We start from the raw sequence: 22,604 nt of genomic DNA on the forward strand, positions 1-22,604 counted from the left end.
ATGATTTTATACTGGTTCGCTTATAACACAAAGCTACTCCAGTCCACCCGGCCAAGGTGATTTCGCCTTCAACAAGGACTTAATCCACTAATCTTGAAAGATTACAAACAACCCCTAAGAGAGAAGAAAATCTCTTAGTCCTCTCAAGTCTACAGACTACAAAGAGTCACTTGAGGAAATCAAATAAAAATTAGATACAAGATATGTAATCTAGAGTGCTTCTAAGAAAGCAAGTATTACAAACTTAAGAACAGATTTTTCACTTAATAAGCAAAAGCTTAGTGAAATTCTTTGAGAGCAAAGATGATTTTCTTGAGCGTGAAATAATTCAGTATAGTTTTGGCTAGTTGATTTCTTGCTTACTGAAAGTTGATTTCTTCTCTATTTATATAGGAGTTGAAGTAGTGTTGAAATAGAGTTGAAGTAGAGTTGAATCTGGTGGATAATGAGATGTAATTACGCCATTCCATAAATAGCTTCTGCAGGAGACTTTTTCATCTTTGAAGTGACTACTTACCACAAGTAGTATCTTTTCTCTTGGAAGCGGAGATTAACGTCTCTTTCTTAATCAGGAAATCCAATTGAAAATCTTTACTTGTCTTCAACGTTACTCTTTCATGATTAGCAAATCCATAATCAGAGTATTTGTGTAACTGGAGAAACTTGGAATCTTGCTTCTGATGTTGATCAAAATAGATTCTTCAGAGGGCGTTGTTCAGAGTCAGAGCTTCTAGACTTTACTTCATGTTCAGATGCTTCTGATACTTGCAGTTTTGTCCAGAGTCAGAGCTTCTAGACTTTCTTGAACGAGATTCTACTTTAGATGCTTCTGATACTTGATAATTTGTATCTGATCTTGTTGTGCATCTGATGACATCATCAGATTTATTACTTCTTTCTTTAGAACCCTGCACACTTAGAAACTTTTCGTTAGGGTGCCATTTTTGGTTTCATCCTTTGTTATCATCAAAATCAAGGAATCTGTTGTAGAACAATTTTTGTTCTTACAATCTCCCCCTTTTTGATGATGACAAAACAACTTAAAATAGCAGATGAAACATGAATGAAATAAGATCAGATAGACAGAAGCTCCCCCTGAGTTAGTGCTAGGGAGTTCAGAAGTTCTTACCAGAGCTTTCCAAGTAATGAGATTTCTGAAAACTTTCTGCAATTTCTTAAATTTAATGTTAGAGCTATTTAATCAGAGCTATTTAATCAGAGCTATTTAATCAGAGCTGTTTTTACAACTATTTAATCAGAGCTATTTAATCAATTGTTGCAGAGTGCTTAAGGTTTTTAGACAATTTTCATCAGAGCTATTTAATGATTTCTCCCCCTTTTTGTCAGAATCAAAAAGACATAGTAATAAAAATTGAATTAAAGAGAAAAACACTTCATTAAAAGAGAAACATAAAACATCAATTCAAAAAGATCAAAAGCAAAACATTAGATCCAAAAAGAAGACAGAAGCAAAAAGAAAGCAAAAAGGCAAGCAAAACATAAAATCCTAAGTGCCTAAGGGTTCTGAGGCAATTTCTGCAAGATCATGGCAAGCATCTTCTGGATGTTCTCATTGACCGTATCTTGCTTGTCCATTCTGTCTCGGAGGATGTTATGATCTTCCTTAAGGTCCTTCAGAGTCTGAAGAATCATGGGAACAGCAGTTGAAGACTCCCCCTGAGTCAGAGCCTGCTGGGCTTCAGCTTCTGCAGCAGCTTGAGCTTCTGCATCTGCCAGAGCCTTAGCTTCAGCTTCTTGTTGCCTTAGGATTTCTGCTTCTTTTGCCAGTCTTTCTTCCTCTAGTCTCTTTGCTTCTTCTTCAGCTTCCTTAGCCAACCTCTCTTCCTCTAGCCTTTTGGCTTCAGCTTCTCTGGCTAATCTCTCCTGGAGTCTTTCCTCAGCATCTCTGATGTAGCCATTTCTGACTTGTTCAGAGACACTCTTCAGCTTATAAGACTCAGAGGTCATCCAACTAATGACTCTGTTCCAGTGTGTCCTAACAGATTTAGGATCATCACTGACTTCAGAGTTGTTAGCCAGAGACTTGATCTTCTGGATTGAAGCTTCTGCTACCTGCCTGATGGCTTCCTCAAGGGTAGGTATGGTAAGTTCAGGTTCAGGTTCAGGTGAATGAGGTGGAGAGTTTGGAGGGCTAAGATTTAGAGTTTGAGGTTCAGATTCTGCTTCTGGTTGAAGTTCAGAATCTGCTTCTGGTTGAAGACTGGGGGATGAAGCATAAAGTGGATTTAGGTCTAATGGGTCAGAGTCTGGTCCAGGTACAGCGGGAATAATTGGTGAAGTGATATTAGAGGTGAAGGGATCAGATGGTTGAGTTTCAGAGGGGAGAGTTGTTGTTTGTTGTGGTGGAAGTGAAGTTTGGAGTGGTGAGGTTACTTCAGATTGTGTTAGAGTTTGTTGTTGAGAGGCAAGTCTATGAGCATATAGAGTGGCTATTGTTGGGGAGTCAGGATCAGAAAAATCAGGGTCAGAGGAGAGAGAAACATAAGGAGGTGTTTCAGGTTCTGAGGATGATGAAGAAGAAGAAGGGCTTAGGTGAGTTTGTACAGGTATAGAGGGAGGAATGAAGGTTCTAGCTATGTTTAGAACAGGTGTAGGTTGGGAGGTTCTGGTGATTGAGGGTGGTATTTCAGAGGTAGTATATAAGGGAGGTGTTGTGAGAGGAAGAGAAGAAGCCATCATAGGTACAGAAGTAACAGGAGGGATAGACTTACTAGTTGAGATTTGCAGAGGAGCTGAAGATCCGCTTCCAGAAGCTCCTTCAATTCTGGCTTTCTTTGCTTTCCTTGCCTCAGCAGCTATCTGTTTCTCAGAGACACCTCTCTTGTATCTGACTAGATCTTCTTCTGAATCCAGACAGTCATCGATGCTGAAATCAGAGACATCAACACCTTCTTCCAGCAGACGATGAAGATAGAGGGCAACAGCGTCTCTGGGCTCATTCTTGAAGAATCTGGCCAGGCCATGAGGCATCTTCCTCTGATCTTTTAGAGATTCCCAAGAAACATCCAGAGTGGGCTTGACTCTAATGTCTTTGATGATTCCCATGCTCTTGAGGTTTTTGGCATTCAGAGGCTTCCCTACATCAATTGCCAGATCATCCATACATCTGGTCTTTTCCAAAGCATCTACCAGTCCATGCTCAATGAAGATGTCAGAGAGCAATCTACCCAGAGGAATGTAGGATCTGGGCTTCATGTTATTCCTGGTTTCTCTGACTGAATCCCTCAGATATCTGAACAGGAGAGTAGGGAGGTTGATCTTGATACCCTTCTGAATGCAGTACAGAATGCATTTCTGGTCTGCATTGATATAATCTGAAGAGTTAGAGGCTGGACGGTGATGGATTGTTCCCAGAATTATCTTCAGCCACACTCGGAGGTTCTGATGTAGCTCCTTGTTCTTAGAGGGGTTTCCTTCAACATTAGGTTTGAAGATAGTTGGGTTGATAACTTCAGTGATGCGCTTAGACCTGGGAGGAATGTTGTAAATCCTTTTTCCTCCACTTTCCTCCATATTCAGCAAGGAGGCTATTGACGCTTCAGTGATGACAATTTTTACCCCTAGAACAAAAGAGACAATGAATTGGTCATCTGCATCAGCATGTCTCCAGAATTCCTTGACCAGAAGAGGGTAGATTGGACCATAAAGCCTGTTGAAGTAGGTTTCCCATCCTTGTTGACGAAGTTCCTTGGTAAGATCAACGCCATTTCTACTTAGGTTGTCAAAATCAACCAAAGATTCACACAAAACATCCAAACCTTCAAAGGGAGTTGAAAGGTTTATGTGGCTTTCTCGGTCAAGAATGTGGGGTTCTTGATAAACAGGGGTTATGGTGACGCCTGTAACAATTGGTGTTTGAGTGTTTGAGGTTTGGGGATTAGAACTGGATTCCATCTGTTGGGAGAAGTTAAAAACTTCTTGCTGTTGAGCATCCATGAAGAAGATTGATGAAGAAGATGAAGATTGAAGAACTTGCAGAGAATGCTTCGAGAGAGGGTTTAGGGTTTTAGAGTGAGTGAAAGTGATAAGTGTGTGAAGTGTGAGAAAAGTGTTTATATACCTAAGTTCAAACACATGCAAAACGACACCTCAGAATGCGTTAGACACAACACTCAAAATAGCACGCTTGGGGGGAAAAATGATTACAGCTAATAAATGAATGTCTAATCCCACAGTTTGCACACTGCTCGAGGAAAACTCAAACGTCTGCCTTTTGAATTTCTTGACAGCTGTCTAGAAGTTCTAAGGTTAGATATTTAATGCTCCACGTGTTGATGTATCTGATCTTCAGGAATACCAAGAGATTGGTTTCTGAAGATTTCTAACTCAGATATCTTCTTAACTTGTAGAAGTATCAGAGTCAGAGGCAGAAGTGTATTTGTTTTTATCAGAGTCTCATTTTACATGTTCAGAGCCAAATTTTACTCAGGACAATTTTTAATGTTCAGATTTTCTAATATAAAAAGAAATATATCTTCAGCTAGAGGCTTAGTAAAGATATCTGCCCATTGATGTTCTGTATCAATGAACTTCAATGTTACTATCCCTTTCTGAACATAGTCTCTGATAAAATGATGTTTTATTTCTATGTGTTTGGCTCTAGAATGTAGAATAGGATTCTTACTTAAACAAATAGCAGCAGTATTATCACAAAAGATAGGAATGTTACTCTCAAAAATCTGAAGATCTTCTAGCTGATGCTTCATCCAGAGCATCTGAGTTGTGCACAGTGATGCTGAGATGTATTCTGCTTCTGCAGTTGATAGAGCGATAGTTGACTGTCTTTTGCTAGCCCAGGAGATTAGATTGTTTCCCAGAAGCTGGCAATTTCCAGATGTGCTTTTTCGTTCTATTCTATCTCCTGCATAATCTGCATCACAATAACCAGAAAGCCTATACTCTGATGTTTTCTCATACATCAGGCCCAGGTTAGGAGTTCCTTTCAGATACTTAAGAATTCTCTTAACAGCTGTTAAATGAGATTCTCTAGGATCTGATTGGAATCTGGCACAAAGACAGACGCTAAAGAGAATATCAGGACGAGTAGCAGTCAGATAGAGAAGAGAGCCTATCATACCTCGATAGAGCTTCTGACAAACCTTGTTGCTTACCTCTTCCTTTTCCAGAATGCAAGTTGGGTGCATAGGAGTTTTTGCAGAGTTGCATTCAGTCATGTCAAACTTCTTCAGAACGTCTTTAATGTATTTACTTTGATGGACGTACGTGACTTCTGGAGTTTGATTGATTTGAATTCCCAGAAAGAACTTTAGTTCTTGCATTAAACTCATTTCGAATTCTGCCTGCATTAACTTAGAAAATTCTTGGCAAACAGAGATATTAGCAGAACCAAAAATAATATCATCAACATAAATTTGGCATATCATGAGATCATTATTAAGGTTTTTACAAAAGAGTGTAGAATCAACTTTCCCTCTGATAAAATTTTGTTCCAGAAGAAAATTACTTAAGCGTTCATACCAAGCTCTGGGAGCTTGTTTAAGTCCATATAAGGATTTCTTAAGTTTGAAAACATGTTCTGGAAAGTTTGAATTTTCAAAACCTGGAGGTTGATTGACATACACTTCTTCTGAAATATAACCATTAAGAAATGCACTCTTGACATCCATTTGGTATAATTTGATAGAATGATTAATAGCAAAAGATACAAGAAGACGAATAGATTCTAACCTCGCGACTGGAGCAAAAGTTTCATTATAATCAATACCTTCTTGTTGACTATAACCTTGAGCTACCAGTCGTGCTTTGTTTCTGACAACTTCTCCCTTTTCGTTCACCTTGTTTCTGAAAACCCATCTGGTTCCAATGACATGAGTGCCTCTGGGTTTAGGAACGAGATCCCAGACATCATTCTTGGAGAATTGATCTAACTCTTCTTGCATAGCTGCCACCCAATCGTTATCTTGAAGAGCTTCATCACAGGACGTAGGCTCAATCAGAGACACTAGTCCCAGAGGAATATCTTCAGAAGTTCTGAAGGTAGATCTGGTTCTAACAGGTTCATCTTTGTTTCCCAAAATCAAATCTTCAGATACGTTAATACGACTTTTAACTTTCCTTGGAATTTCTGGAGATTTAATTTCTTCAGAGTCTGGAGTGACAGTTGCTTCTGGAGTTTTCTCAGATTCTACCAGAGTGATCTCTAAATCTGCAAACTTTTCAACTAGCTTTGACTTTTCAGGGTCAAGCTTATCATCAAATCTAACATGAATTGATTCCTCCACAATTTTGGTTTCTGTGTTATATACTCTGTAGCCTTTAGAGCGTTCTGAGTATCCTAACATAATACCTTTCTGTGCTTTGGAATCAAACTTGTTCAGATGTTCTTTAGTATTTAATATAAAACAAATGCATCCAAAAGGATGAAAATATGAAATGTTGGGTTTTCTTCCCTTACACAGTTCATAGGGAGTCTTTTCCAGAATAGGTCTAATAGAGATTTTATTCTGAATATAACACGCTGTATTTACAGCTTCTGCCCAAAAGTGATTTGCTATATTTGTTTCATTGATCATGGTTCTGGCCATTTCTTGGAGTGTCCTATTCTTCCTCTCTACAACTCCATTTTGTTGTGGAGTTCTAGGGCAGGAGAAATCATGGGATATTCCATTAGAATCAAATAATTCTTCAAAATCTTTATTTTCAAATTCTCCACCATGATCACTTCTGACTCTAACAATTTTAGAGTCAAATTCTTTTTGCACTTTAGAACAGAAACTGGTGAATACAGAGTGAGACTCACTCTTGTGCTTTAGGAATTTTACCCATGTCCAGCGGCTGTAATCATCAACGATTACTAGTCCATACTTCTTTCCATTGACTGATGCTGTTTTCACAGGACCAAATAAGTCAATGTGAAGAAGCTCCAGAGGCTTAGAGGTAGAAACAACATTTTTCCTTTTAAAAGATGTTTTTGAAAACTTTCCTTTCTGGCAAGCTTCACACAGAGCATCTGAAGAAAACTTCAGTTTAGGCAGGCCTCTGACTAACTCAAGTTTAGTTAGCTGAGAAAGTTTTCTCATGCTAATGTGGCCTAAGCGTCTATGCCATACCCATTGCTCTTTGTGAACTGACATTAAACATTTAACATTTTGATCTTTTAAATCAGAAAGATTTATTTTATAAATGTTGTTTTTCCTCTTGCCTGTGAAAAGGACAGAGCCATCGTTCTGACTAATGGCTTTACACGTTTTTTGATTAAAGATTACATCATAACCGTTATCACTTAATTGACTTATGGATAACAAGTTATGCATTAATCCTTCTACATAAAGAACATCAGATATAGAGGGAAGAGTACCATTACCAATAGTTCCGGAGCCTCTGATCCTTCCTTTCTGATCTCCTCCGAAGCCTACAAATCCAGCGTCTTTAAGTTCCAGGCTTTGGAACATAGACTTTCTTCCCGTCATATGTCGCGAGCATCCAGAGTCCAGGTACCATGATTGGTGTCTGAACTTTGCTGCATAGGATATCTGCAACATAGATGATCTTATCTTTCGGTACCCAGAATCTCTTGGGTCCTTTCAGATTAGTTTTCCCAGAGTTTCTTACAACTTTGGGTCTTCTAGCATTCTTAAATTTTTGTTCTTGTGTGTGTGTGTAATGATATGAAAACGGAGATTTAAGCTGGTTACTGGTAGAGGTTTTATTTTCCTCATAATCATACCCAATTCCCCTTTTATTATTCTGACTTACTCCATAAATCATGGATGCCATAATACTCCTATCTATCCCATTCTTCAGAAATTGTTGAAAGGCTTCTTCATATTTATAAATAATTTCATTTGAAGTTTGTGGTGCTTGAGACAACGTTTCTTCTAATTCTAAGCTTTTTGTTTTAGCTCCATCTCTTTCTATCGTTAGAGATCTGATAGTATCATCTCGTGCTAGAATTGTTGTCTCAAGTCTACTACATACTTCAGATTTTGCTTTAAGAAGGCCTTTAATGTCTTTAACTTTTTGTTTTAATTTCTGAAGAGAGGTAAGAGTTTCTGATAAACATGATTCTAAGTCAGATCTAGAAAGTTCAGAAAATACCTCTTCAGATTCTTCATCTGAGCTGCTGGATGTGGTAGCCATAAGAGCTACGTTGGCCTATTCATCAGAGTCAGATTCTGATGATTCGGATTCACTATCGTCCCAGGTGGCCATTAATCCCTTCTTTGTTCTGAAGGTATTTTTCTTGAAGCTTTCTTTCTTAGAGTTATCTTTCTTCAGCTTGGGGCATTCATTTCTGTAATGACCTGTTTCTTTACATTCAAAACAGGTAATATCTTTGTTAGGTTTACCTTTTGAAGTTGACTCTGATCGATCCCCTCTGGGTCTTGATCTTCTGAAGTTGTTGTTGTTCCTCCTTTTCCAGAGTTGCTTAACTCTTCTGGTTAGTAGGGACAGTTCTTCTTCATCATCAGAGTCTTCAGATTCAGAGTCATCAGTGTCTGCAGTTTCTGCTTGAAGGACTTTGGTTCTGTCTGACTTCCGTCTTTCAGGTCTGGACTTCAGCGCCACTGACTTGTTCCTTTTCTGAGGCTCATCCTCCTCTAGTTCTATCTCATGGCTTCTGAGAGAACTAACAAGTTCTTCAAGGCTGATATTGTTCAGATCCTTTGATAACTTCAGAGCAGTAACCATTGGTCTCCATTTCTTTGGCAGACTTCTGACAATCTTCTTAACATGATCTGCAGTCGTGTATCCTTTGTCTAGCACTTTAAGACCTGCAATAAGAGTTTGGAATCTGGAAAACATAGCTTCTATAGCTTCGTCATCTTCCATCTTGAAGGCTTCATATTTCTGGATCAGCGCCAGAGCCTTCGTCTCCTTGACTTGGGAGTTTCCTTCATGGGTCATCTTCAGAGAGTCAAGTATATCTTTAGCCGTCTCTCTGTTGGTGATCTTTTCGTATTCGTTGTATGATATAGCATTTAGAAGTATTGTTCTGGCCTTGTGGTGATTTTTGAAATCACGTTTCTGATCTTCTGACATTTTGCTTCTGGGAACTTCAGCTCCATTTGAGACTGGAGGTTTGTATCCATCTGTGACAATGTCCCAGAGGTCAGCATCATAACCCAGAAAGAAACTTTCGATTCTGTCTTTCCAGTAATCAAATTTTTCTCCATCAAAAACAGGAGGTTTAGCATTGTAAGAATCTCTTTCATTTGAGTGAGCCATTTGTTTTTCTCGCACTGGATCTCTCTACACGGTTAAGTGTTTGATTTGAAAATCAATAACAGAGCCGGAGCTCTGATACCAATTGAAGGTGAGAAAAACAAGAAAGGGGGGTTTGAATTGTTTTAAAAAATAAGCGCTTTTCCAAAATGAAAAATCACACAATGATTTTATACTGGTTCGCTTATAACACAAAGCTACTCCAGTCCACCCGGCCAAGGTGATTTCGCCTTCAACAAGGACTTAATCCACTAATCTTGAAAGATTACAAACAACCCCTAAGAGAGAAGAAAATCTCTTAGTCCTCTCAAGTCTACAGACTACAAAGAGTCACTTGAGGAAATCAAATAAAAATTAGATACAAGATATGTAATCTAGAGTGCTTCTAAGAAAGCAAGTATTACAAACTTAAGAACAGATTTTTCACTTAATAAGCAAAAGCTTAGTGAAATTCTTTGAGAGCAAAGATGATTTTCTTGAGCGTGAAATAATTCAGTATAGTTTTGGCTAGTTGATTTCTTGCTTACTGAAAGTTGATTTCTTCTCTATTTATATAGGAGTTGAAGTAGTGTTGAAATAGAGTTGAAGTAGAGTTGAATCTGGTGGATAATGAGATGTAATTACGCCATTCCATAAATAGCTTCTGCAGGAGACTTTTTCATCTTTGAAGTGACTACTTACCACAAGTAGTATCTTTTCTCTTGGAAGCGGAGATTAACGTCTCTTTCTTAATCAGGAAATCCAATTGAAAATCTTTACTTGTCTTCAACGTTACTCTTTCATGATTAGCAAATCCATAATCAGAGTATTTGTGTAACTGGAGAAACTTGGAATCTTGCTTCTGATGTTGATCAAAATAGATTCTTCAGAGGGCGTTGTTCAGAGTCAGAGCTTCTAGACTTTACTTCATGTTCAGATGCTTCTGATACTTGCAGTTTTGTCCAGAGTCAGAGCTTCTAGACTTTCTTGAACGAGATTCTACTTTAGATGCTTCTGATACTTGATAATTTGTATCTGATCTTGTTGTGCATCTGATGACATCATCAGATTTATTACTTCTTTCTTTAGAACCCTGCACACTTAGAAACTTTTCGTTAGGGTGTCATTTTTGGTTTCATCCTTTGTTATCATCAAAATCAAGGAATCTGTTGTAGAACAATTTTTGTTCTTACAAACCTTGTTGAGCAAACAAATTCTTAACCCTTATTTATTATAATCCAAAATTGTTTGTTTCGTCAAATCTCGCCACCTCAAATTTCACATTAGAGTTAATTGTCATTTTATATCAAATGAAAAAACAACAATTAATAACAAAAGAGTAAATATAAACGTAAATTACAACAACAAACACAAAGTTTGTTTACACATTTGAGTTAAATACGCATACGTTTGCGACTAAATATGCACACGTTTACGACTGTTAGAGCAATTGTAGATCTATATTATTAATTTAAAAAACAATATATATATATATATATATATATATATATATATATATATATATATATATATATATATATTACATGAATATCCTTTGCTTGTCTTTTATAAGTATAATTCATACTCCCTCCGTTCCTTTTTAAGTGTCATTTTTTGATTTTTTATACATACCAAGGAAACTAATCATTATTCTTACTTTTCAAACAATAATTCTTATTTTACCTATAATACCCTTAATTATTTATTACATTCACTTTACTTTTTCGCTCTCTGCAATCATTATCTAGGGGTAATTTTGACAAAATTACAATTAATACTACATTGAACTTTGCAAGTGACAATTAAAAAGAAACAAATTTTTTGTAAGAAAGTGACACTTATAAAGGAACGGAGGGAGTACTAAACAAAATCAAATAGCTTTTGGCAATCTATAGTTAGAGAGAAGGTCATTTGGTGAATTAAAAGTTTCAACTTTTTAAAATTGTATTTTGTTGACCGCCTTGTGATGGAAAATCCTAAGATAGTGACAAAAGCCAATGCAAATTGCTTGTAATCTTTTCAAACATACAGTCTTTGAATCACCTAAAGTTTTGATTGTCTTTCAAAATCGATGAATCTACTTGATTAGTTTGGAGGGACAAGTGGAAGAAAGATAGAACAAGCTTTGAAGAAGAGGGAATTGAAAAGTAGTGTTGATAGTTCCAAGTTTGATTAGAGAGCAGTGTCATAAAAGAGAGGGGGAAAGGAGTCACGAGAAGCTTGGGCATGTTCCGGAAAATTTATTCCAAACACTTGCCTTTCAAAATCTTGCATGGTTCAAACAAATGATAACTCAGGGAGTTCCTCTGTTGAGACATTAGTTACACTCACTTCAAGTTGAACATAAATATACGGTGTGTGTTTGTGGAATAGTATACGTATACGATCTCATCATGTTTTATTTTGAATGTAATATTATTTTATTTAGGATTTTGTCAGAAATATTTTGAATTATTTTTTTATAAATTGATTTTCTAATGATGTTAAATATAAAAGTTTACGTCGCTTTCTGGTCCCAAGAAATTCATCTTATTTATCTCACCTCACTGTATATATCTCTCTCCTTCTCATATATTATCTATATATACATGCATGTCGGAAGAGGGCATTCAAAGATCTATAAGTAAACAAATTTAAAGAAGTTATAACTACTTGTATAAAACCTGTGATTTCATTAAAAACTACCTGCTAGATGCCACCTAATCATATCTTTCAAAACCTTCAACAACACAACCAGCTAATAATTGACTCATGAAAACCATATATTACAATAACCTTAGCATAAAACATGTTAATTAAGATTACTACTTTTTTGTTAACTTGAAACTATATCATGATGACTAGGACCACTCTATAAACTTAATAATACCAAAATTATCAACATATCTTGAGTTCACTCAAGTCCACATTATTTTTTCTGTCTTTGCTGTTGTACTTACAGCCTCAGGACCCTCCAATCAGAGTACATCACGCCCACCTTCCTAGAGCATATCTCCCCATCAAACTGCTGCCCCTTTGCTTCATGTGTTTCATTTTAATAAGACTTGTTCAGATTTGAATTTTCTTAGTTCGTTTAGACTTTTCTTGTTACAAACTTAATAATTAAAATAAGGTACATTGAATCACTATGGGCCATTGTATCTATCTCTAATATATAAACCATTTTTGTAGGTTTGTTTAATTTTTTTATAAGCAAATATATTGTAAAATATAAGTACTATCTTGGTCATTTCTGAAAAATGACAGTAGACTACAAGATATTACTCCCTTTACCTCATAATAAATGACTTATTTATTTATAAAATAAAATTGTCTCTTGATAAATTGTATTTTAGTAAAAACATTATTTTCTCTCTTTTATTATATATATATATTTAATCTATATGGAATGATCAATCGAGTCATTTATTGTGAGATAAAGGGAGTATTCACTTTGAGTGTGATCAGAATCAAAGTTGGGTTAAGGTATATGAGTGATTTATATAAATTATTTTTAGCTTCGATTCTTAAGCAATGTGATACTATTTTAATCATTCCGAAATAGTTCTCAATCTCAAGTTTACGCCACTATGACTATGAAGAGTTATCTGATTTGGGTGTGAGAACTCATACTTTATCCTTTAGAAAAGATGTCTTGTTGGATTGAGATATATGGATATTTTATATAAACTACCACTAGTCTCAATTCTCAAACAATATGGGACTATTTAGATCAATGCACCACTATAAAAAACACATTTAACCTTGGATGCAAAATAAATTTAACATCGATTAAAGAAGCGAGGTAACGAAGGGCGTCATGAGAAGGACATATTTTACCTCTCAATTTTAAAGAAACTGACGGATATGTGTAAAGGTCATGGGTTCGATCCTCATGGAGATCTTTTTGGAATTCTCAAATGGAAAAAATACACGTCGTCTCAGTTTTGTCATTTCACCGGCGAATATACCACATTTTCGCATCGGTTATCTTATAAAACCATGGGGTAAAACAACTTTGAGTTTATTAAATCTAATGTGAATTGCTTATTTCACTAAACCATATACTAAACATATACATTTTTAAAATTGATTAGGAAAATAATTATATGAACAATTATGTTATATTTGAAGAACAATTTACATTGATTAGTGATTTTGAAGCATCTTGCAACTCATCATTCATCCCACGCTGTTTTTTATGATTAAAATTTCTCTGATGTTTCAAGTTCTTTATTCAACACTTATTTTTCTACTAATTCATTCTCGAAAGCATAAAAAATCGATGATTCGAAAAATAAATAAATATGGAAGAAAGTTGAACAAAAACTTGAAGTATTGGAGAAATTTTAACGATAAAATAACATGAGATGAATGATGAGTTACAGAATGCTAGAAAATTATTAATCAGTGTAAGATAAGTTTCAGATAGAACATAATTTTTCATATGGTTATTTTCGAAATCAATTTATTAGGTTATATGTTCAAAGAGAGGTTAGTGAAACAAACAGTCGACATTATATATAATAAACTCAACTCGACGGAACAAGATGAGAGTTTCACAAAGAATCACAAAATCAATATCAATCACTACTCAAATGCAATAACAACAATTAAAATACAACATATAGATTTAATAAGCTCAACTAAAAAACAACAATTATATTAAACAACAACACAAAAAAACAATCAACAACATCAACAACAATATCAAGAACAACAACATCAGTAAACAACCTCTAGGGTTTAGGGTCTCAACAACAAGAACAACAACATTGACAAAAATAACATCTATAACAACAAGAAAACCTCTAGAGTTTAGGATCTCAACACCACCACCACAATAATAATAATAACAACAACAACAATATGACAACAATATTAATAGTGATGTTTGACATACCAGATCTCTGAAGAAGTAAAAGAAAACGAGTTGGATCTCTAAAGAAGAAACGAGAGCATCAAATACATAACATCTTCGTATTGAAGATGATATGTGTTTATGGCTCTTTTGTAAAAGGCTCATTGTTAGGGTTCTGTTTGTGTTGTTTAGACAAATAAAACTAAATGATATATATATATATATATATATATATATATATATATATATATATATATATATATATATATATATATATATATATATATATATATATATATATATATATATATATATATATATATATATATATATAAAACAGGAAGTGCCCAAGAAACATGAGGTAAAATCGTTGTCATAAAATATATTATTTGTAGTAGTAACATAAAACATAAACGATACTCTTATATTAATACAATTTTATATTTTTATTGTTTTTATATTATATTAATAAAAATGATTTGTAAAATGAATATTTTGCTCATATATATATATATATATATATATATATATATATATATATATATATATATATATATATATATATATATATATATATATATATATATATATATATATATATATATATATATTCTTCCATTATTAGGATTGGACATGATAGTGAAAATTTGGTAGGATGACATATGACTTGAACGAACACTCCATTTTATATTCTTGAACATATTTTCCCTTCGATGTTTTCAAAAGTTATTTAAAATTAAAAAAAAAAAGTTTTTTGTTTTCGGAGCGAGTTTTTTAGTACTTAAATTTTAGAATATGAGCACTCCAAATATTCCATTAACCTTTCTCTTCCTCTTCAATTCCGCATTTCTATTTTTGAACAATCAAACAAAATCAAAAGTCTTTATTTAAAATCCATTACATTGTGTCATTTTTCTTCTAAATTTGGTCAAATCCATCACGTCTTTGATGTTTCCGACTATAGAGAAAAATATTAGTACATATTTTCTCAAAGGATAATACTAACTTGTGCCCTAAGGCACAAGATAAGAAACATACTTATAGAAAATTTGTATGGGGAAAAATTATTAAAAAAATAATTTTATATTTTTATTAAAATCAATGCATAATTTCCAACCCAACATTACTTTCTTTAGTTCTTAACTTGTGCCCTAAGGGCACAAGTTAGCATTACCCTTTTCTCAAATATTAACTTTGCTTTTTTATTTCCCCATTCTAAGCGGATGATTTTGTTCAAATTATAGAATTTGAGCATGCATCGTTTTGCAGGCCTTTGGATTATAAAATTTGATCACGTATCATATCCATGCTTCCAGAATCTATATTCTAAGATGTTGTGATATGCATGCATGTGTTTCTTTCTCGGTGTTTTAGGAGTTTTCAATGCATGCTTTCATTTATTATTGTCATATGTGTTGATTTGTTTATGTTTTTTTGTCAAATTTTCAATAATGGATATGAATATTCTCAACGATCACCTTAAGGGGACTAAAATTGCAGCCACTCCTTATGCTAGGTAGGGGAGTTATCGAAAAAACGGAACTGATAAAATCAAACATTGTGAGCCACAGCCTTAACTCAAGCCACAACCATATAAAAACTTTAAGCATAAGAAGGGTCGTAATAGACTAATGAGTCATATCTCATAGACATGTTGTTACGTCACTATTGACACTTTACAAAGACCATGTGGTCATATATATTAGTGAGATAAATGTATAATATATTTTTCCATTTAGTTTTTTTTTCAATTTTTTTTCTTTTTTTTCTTATATATTGCTTATGTTGTGTTATTCCATGACGCCTCATTTGAATGTGTTAGCAACATAATGAAGATGAATCTTTTGACTATTCCAAACTAAATATGATTTGAAAATGTTAACATGGGTTGTGGATTAGAAGACCCCGCCACCATGAGCTACAACCAAATTGACCATGGCTTAATGGCCGCTATTATAAGAGGTGGTGCAGAGAGACTAACAATTTCTATCTACCATTTAAGGAGATGATATTAACACTAGATGAGATGTTATTTTGTTTGCATCTTCCCATCCATTGTCTTTATTTGAGTACACAATAATGAACAAAGGTGAGGCGATAGAACTTATTGTGGATCTGATTGAATTTGACTTAATGAAAGATGACCGAGAAGTTAAAATGAATAAGGGGTCCATGCATAATTCAAATTCCTAAACAATGAGTTTGAATGATACTTAACTGCAACAAATGCATGTGACGCCAAAGGTGGGGATGTGGGCAGAGACCTCCACATGCATTTTTCCATTAGATTGTATCCACTTTTTTTGATGGGTTACACGATCTTTTCAGAAAATAGTGCTACCTACACTTAAGCGATGTACTTGCCATATTATAGTGGCATCGATATCATCAATGACATCATTTGAGACATTGTTGTAATGGCTTACATTGACATTAGCTTAATACTACCACATTAACTCAATACGAAACAATTAACAAGTTACATGACACTTCTTCAGGTAAGATATTCATGTGATTATTTAATTAATTATTAAAAAAATTATAAATTCAATGTTGTTTGCTGATTAGTATATATTTATTCATGCATGGATCTTCCAAAATTTTCTCTCTATTGGCAATCAAGATTATGAGAATGTGTATATGGAGAATGAGATGAAATATAACCTCTTCTATCCGATTAAAGTTCACTCAATTTTAGACCCATATCAAAAACGTTTTGATCGACTACTACAATAAGATGTGTTTTCTTCCCCTACATTAATCACTACTAGGTATGCTTATAATTTGGTTGAATCATATGTGGATTAGGCATCACTTAATTCCTGCTCGAGTGAGTCTTGCGCTAGTTTGGGTACATGTTGACTATTTCAAATAATCCACCTGTCTCTGCTCAATATCTGTAACTTGAGAACAAGTTGGTGAAAAGTATGTTGAGTATATAGACCATGTATTGACTCTAAACGACCGAGGAAGCCATATTATACACGGTTGAGAAAATGGGGTGGAATACTTGAAATGATATTGATTTATTACATTCATACATGTTCCCCACATATGAAGGAAAACTTCTTAGGCCATCTAAGGAGGAATCATCTTAAGAGAAAGGCGACCATGCAGATAGTTTGGTCCCTGCATGCACACATATAAGAGAAAATACAATTGAGATATTATATGATAAGGATTTAAAGAAAAATACAATTGAGATATTATATGATAAGGATTTAAAGAAAAATCCTGAGTTCATGATGTTATGCAATAGATTTTATGAGAGTCTAAGATTGCATTCGGTTACAAGAGGTTGAAGAGGTATAGGTAGGTTGCGTCTAACATAGTATGATGTATTTTTATATTATGCATTTGTTTAGACTCTTATAATAATATGTATTGTGAATTCTAGATGATGTGTTATATTAAATTCCTGAGTAATTTTTATTATAATATTATTTTATTTTTTCATGTTATGATCGATTGACATTTTTGTAAAATAAAGGTTTAAATATAATAAAAACACATATTTTGTTGTAAAACACATGTTTAAACTTTATAATTAGAATATGTAAATGAAGTACTTTACACATTCTAATTATAGTATTCAAACATTGAATCTATTTCAATTCAAACTATAGAATTTGAGTTTTTTTAATTATGTTAAATATGCATACATATTATGGGATATAAAAATGTTCAATGAAGGACTCTCTGTTTCGTGGTATAAATCACACTAACAATTTTTATGGATATAGTGCACATAGTATTGTATAAACTAATATATTTTTTATTCACAACACAGAATAAATGAACTATTAACCATACCCAATCAAAATGAACTTTAACCTAGTTGCAATTTACTACAACAAAGGGGCTCTTAATTTGTTTAGGATTAATGTCAATGTTACAACGTATAATTTGAAGGACCAATTGGACTGACTAAATCGTCTTATTAACCACCACGATAAAAGATGGTTGGTCAATGTTGAGTATCTTCGTTCGTCAACTGACACAAATGGATGTGTTTGGTTCACGAATGTGCAACTTCAAAACAACAATGACATGATAACTATGTTCTAAAAATATTTGAATCCATATGAATCTAAAACATAATTTTCTCATCCTTCTTGGAAAACTCACAATGAGTTGTTTTCTATGCATATGTTATATTGAATTCCGATACAAGTATGTAATCATTCAATTTATCCGGTACATTTTAAAACCTAAATGACATTCATTTGCGAGCACCGCCTATCATATTATTCTCTTTTAAAAATTGATAGATTTGTTGTGAATTGATTTGAGGTTGTCCTTTTATTTGTTATTAAATCATTATTAAATAATGCTTAATTTATTAGGCGTAATGAAATAAAAACAATCAAGCTTAAGAATGAACATGAAAGAAATGTAAAGCTTGTTTGACTAAAAACAACATGTACTTTACAAGAAATGATTCTACAACTTATATATCAAAGGTGTAATGTTCAATCAACTTAATTAGTTTTGATTAAACATAACAACTTCATAACAAAATTATGTTACAAGTAACTATATTGCAACACAAGTAATTCTAACAATGAATCACCCATTCACATCAATAACGTCAAGGCTAAATACATAATATTCGATGTATAAATGATATGCTAAGTATTCTCGTCATTATTCTAAATAAATATTTTTTTTCAAAATTTATAAATAACATATATACTTAATCTGTATTTAAAGTAAAAAAAAAGTTTATATTTACTAAATTTTAAAATAAAATATTTGTTTATAATAATAATTACTAATTAGAGAAGATATGCTACATTCTAGTGTTGTGAGAAATTATAGAAATTAAAATGAAGAATTATTTTCAAATAAAGTGCATTCTTTATTAATTATATACGATAGATTTTTTTTTTCATTTGCCTTTTTTTGCATAATATTTGTTTCATATAGTTATTTATCTATTTTAAGGTTCATTTTATGTCTTTTCATTGTCGACTTAAATTCATTGCTTGAAGAAATATAATTGTCGTTCCGATTGATGTCAAAATTTTCCATTTTTTCTTTAAATTGTATATAGTTGTAATTAAATTGCTGTCTAAATAATTTGAAAATTTGTGAATTTCAATTGAAACAATAATTATCCCTCTCTTAATAGGTGTTGAACATTTGTTTAAACAAGAGTGGTTGTATAAATTGGTGAAGTTAATTTAGCAAGAAAGAGAAGCAAAGCAAGCACATGCAGATTGCAGACACACTTGCTTGGATAGATAAACCTCACTCACTCACTCAACCAGCCATTCCATTCCATTCCTTCTTTTCTTTTTCACACACAAGCACAAGCACAAACACATCATTCTTCACACAATTCATCAAACAAAACAAAAACCTCTTCACCTTTTTTGTCTCTCATGGAACGTTACACGCTACCCTTACCACAAGGACTTCATAATTCTCTTACTATACCTTGGTCTGAACCACAGCAACAACAACAATCACCTTCATGGTCCACACCTAACTCCGAACCTAAACTCAACAACAACAACAACAACGACCAAGACATTGCCATTGCTATTGCCATGGCTGCTTCTACTACCTCTCTCCCTTTCTTCAAACCCGAACCTGATAACTTCTACAACCTCAACTCTACTACTACAACAACCAACAACGTTGTTCCGTTTGTTTCAAATCCCAATTCTACAAATGATAATTTTCTCATGCACCAAAACACAAACACCATGGATTCAATTTCAAATCCACACCCTTTCTTCCACAACAACAACAACTACTTCTTCAACAATAGCAACAGCAATAATAACCCTTTTGAAATGGGATTCGACAATGGATTCTTTATGGGAAACAACAACAACAGCAACGCTTCCAATTCACCTGTTTTTATGGGTGCCTCCCTCGACCTGACTTCCGCTTCCGAGTTTCCACCGACTCTTGAACTCGATGCTTCTGTACCACCTTTCAGTGCTTCGTTTTCTATGCCTCTTGAGCTCTCTCAACCGCAACCTCAACAGCAGCAGCAGCAACAACAACAGCAGCCGACCACGCTGTTTCAGAAGCGGCGAGGGGCGTTGGAGATTCCGAGGTTGGAGACGGTGGGGAACAAGAAGAAGAGAAAGGTGGAGAAAAAATGGGAGGAAGATGGAAATGGTGGTGGTGAGGATGATGTTGAGGATTTCTCTGAGTTGAATTATGATTCTGATGAGAATGGAAATGATTTGAACAATTCCAATGGGACTGTTGTTACTGGTGGAGATCAAAAGGGGAAGAAGAAGAAGGGGCTTCCTGCCAAAAATCTCATGGCCGAGAGGCGTCGGAGGAAGAAACTCAATGATAGGTTGTACATGCTTAGGTCTGTTGTGCCAAAGATTAGCAAGGTATTGAAGAAGAAATCGATTCCCTTTTTTTTCTTTTTCCAGAAAGTCTGTTTGCTATATTAGTTTCTATCAAGGTTTTAAATTGAGGTCGCGATAATGGTTGTAGTCGAGTTTTGATTCTTGATATCGCAGCGAATTGCTGTCAAACGCGACTGATGCAGCCTTCATCGCCCATGAAGAAATATCAATAATGTTATCTTGATGTGTAATTAGACTATTTACTTGATGTCATCTTGTTGTCTATGTTAATGGTAGCATATCAATACATTTTCCTTTATGTGTTAATGAACAACTTAGGAAGTAGACCATGCTAATGTTGGGTTATTTCGTTTGTTAGATGGACAGGGCTTCAATACTTGGTGATGCAGTTGACTACTTGAAGGAGCTACTGCAGCGGATTAACAATCTTCATAACGAACTGGAATCAACTCCTCCTGGCTCATTGCTGCAACCTTCTGCAAGTGCAAGCTTTCACCCATTGACACCCACTCCACCGACTCTTCCTTGCCGAGTCAAGGAAGATCTATATCCTGGTGACTTGCTAAGCCCCAAAAACCAATCTCCTAAGGTAATTTTTGTTTGTCTTAACGCGAATTTGTTCTAAGAATCTATCAGATTTATAGCTTGTGGCTTGCAAACCATGTAAATTATTGTCACGACACGACAACTCACGCTTCCTTCATATGGATCAGTAACATAGCAAACAAGTGTATGTACATGAATGCAAACTATTTGCATGGTAATTTAGGATGTCGTTTTGACTTTGTTTCTGAAATTTACAGGTGGAAGTTAGGGTAAGGGAAGGGAGAGCGGTCAACATTCATATGTTTTGTACCCGAAGACCAGGACTTTTGCTTTCTACCATGAGGGCTTTGGATAACCTTGGATTGGATGTTCAACAAGCTGTTATTAGTTGTTTCAATGGCTTTGCTTTGGATGTTTTCAGAGCCGAGGTATAGCTCTTTCTCGAGTTCCAAACTTCACTTAAACATATCTGTTATTAGCCTTCCTTGCTTTCTATTATTATGATGCTTGCCTGTTGATGTTTAATTGCTTCTCTAGGTTGTTTGTTCTGAAGTCTTTTGAGTTCAAATATTTTGAGTCAAGTATTATTGGCTTTCTTCTACCATTTGTAATTTGTAAGTTATGGTTTTGATTTATACCCTTTCTTGTTTCTTAGCAGCAATGCAGAGAAGGTCAGGATGTTCCCCCCGAGCAAATTAAAGCAGTACTTTTGGATTCGGCAGGATATCATGGTTTGAATTGATTGAAGTGTCTGATAAAATGCTACCCTTATGGAGGTACTAACTGTAGCTGCTGTAGCTCCTTGTTTGTAGACGCATTGCTTCTTGTTCTTCGCCTTAGTAAAAACCCATGTTTCAGGACAAGATGAAATAGATTAGCTTAATCTTTAGGTGGAGAAGATAGCTGTTAACATTTTCTCAATTGCGCTTATGACAAATGCGACCGCAAGTTGTTCAATTTATGATTAAGTGGTGTAATGAATTGTTAATTTTTTTTCATGTCCATTTCTCTATCAAGTTTTTTGCCTATTGAATTTTGAATGTGATGTAACTTGGCAGAGCCTGAAAGTTTGATATATTTTACCAAAAGAATGATTAAGTATTTTAAACATGTGATTACCGGGACTCAGCATCTCTATCAAAATCATTGAAGTGTGACGAGGATGCTGAAGTCTCGTCAAAAGGTCACTCGCAGATACATCCATTTCATCACTTTTGTCAAACAATAACCTTCTTACAAGGAACTTTCACAGAAAATGCATATCATTTCATCACTTTTGTCAAACAATAACCTTCTTACAAGGAACTTTCACAGAAAATGCATATCATTTCATCACTTTTGTCAAACAATAACCTTCTTACAAGGAACTTTCACAGAAAATGCATATCATGTTGTGCTTCAAGATTTGTCGTAAGTATCAAGGTTTCAAATGGCAGCTTGTGAAACTATTGATTTCTAGATTCAAATTGCAGACACAGACCTTCTTTTTTGAAATACCTGTTAGTTTAAGGTGAAACTTTGAAAGGATGAACTTACAGAAGATGACTTTACACTCAAATGGCATGCATAATTGCACATTATTGAAAGAAAGATTGAAAGCTTATAAATAATAATCTAAGCCTTCCATTAATCCTTCTAGTTTCATATACATAAGTAAAAATATGTGATGAAGACTTTTACTAAACACA

General features: G+C 34.3%; 1 protein-coding gene across 2 annotated transcripts; it reads left to right on the plus strand.

The window, feature by feature from the left end:
- Positions 1-19,133: 19,133 nt before the first annotated feature.
- Positions 19,134-21,914, plus strand: LOC127126761 (transcription factor SCREAM2). 2 transcript variants are annotated; one of them, XM_051055750.1, is made up of 4 exons: positions 19,134-20,391; positions 20,729-20,959; positions 21,174-21,344; positions 21,572-21,914. In XM_051055750.1, exons 1-4 carry the CDS (start codon positions 19,414-19,416, stop codon positions 21,656-21,658), a joined length of 1,467 nt encoding a protein of 488 aa, XP_050911707.1. In that variant the 5' UTR covers positions 19,134-19,413; the 3' UTR covers positions 21,659-21,914. The 2 variants fall into 2 exon arrangements, with proteins under 2 accessions (XP_050911707.1, XP_050911709.1); XM_051055752.1 differs by having other exon boundaries at positions 21,575-21,914.
- The last annotated feature ends 690 nt before the right edge of the window (positions 21,915-22,604 follow it).

Source organism: Lathyrus oleraceus, chromosome 3, assembly GCF_024323335.1.
Source record: "Lathyrus oleraceus cultivar Zhongwan6 chromosome 3, CAAS_Psat_ZW6_1.0, whole genome shotgun sequence".
Taxonomy (NCBI): domain Eukaryota; kingdom Viridiplantae; phylum Streptophyta; class Magnoliopsida; order Fabales; family Fabaceae; genus Lathyrus; species Lathyrus oleraceus.

Coding starts and splice junctions, on each gene's coding strand:
- LOC127126761 (XM_051055750.1), top strand. CDS start 19,414: ATGGAACGTTACACGCTACCCTTACCACAAGGACTTCATAATTCTCTT. Junction 20,392..20,728: donor TTGTGCCAAAGATTAGCAAG/GTATTGAAGAAG, acceptor TTCGTTTGTTAG/ATGGACAGGGCTTCAATACT. Junction 20,960..21,173: donor CCAAAAACCAATCTCCTAAG/GTAATTTTTGTT, acceptor TGAAATTTACAG/GTGGAAGTTAGGGTAAGGGA.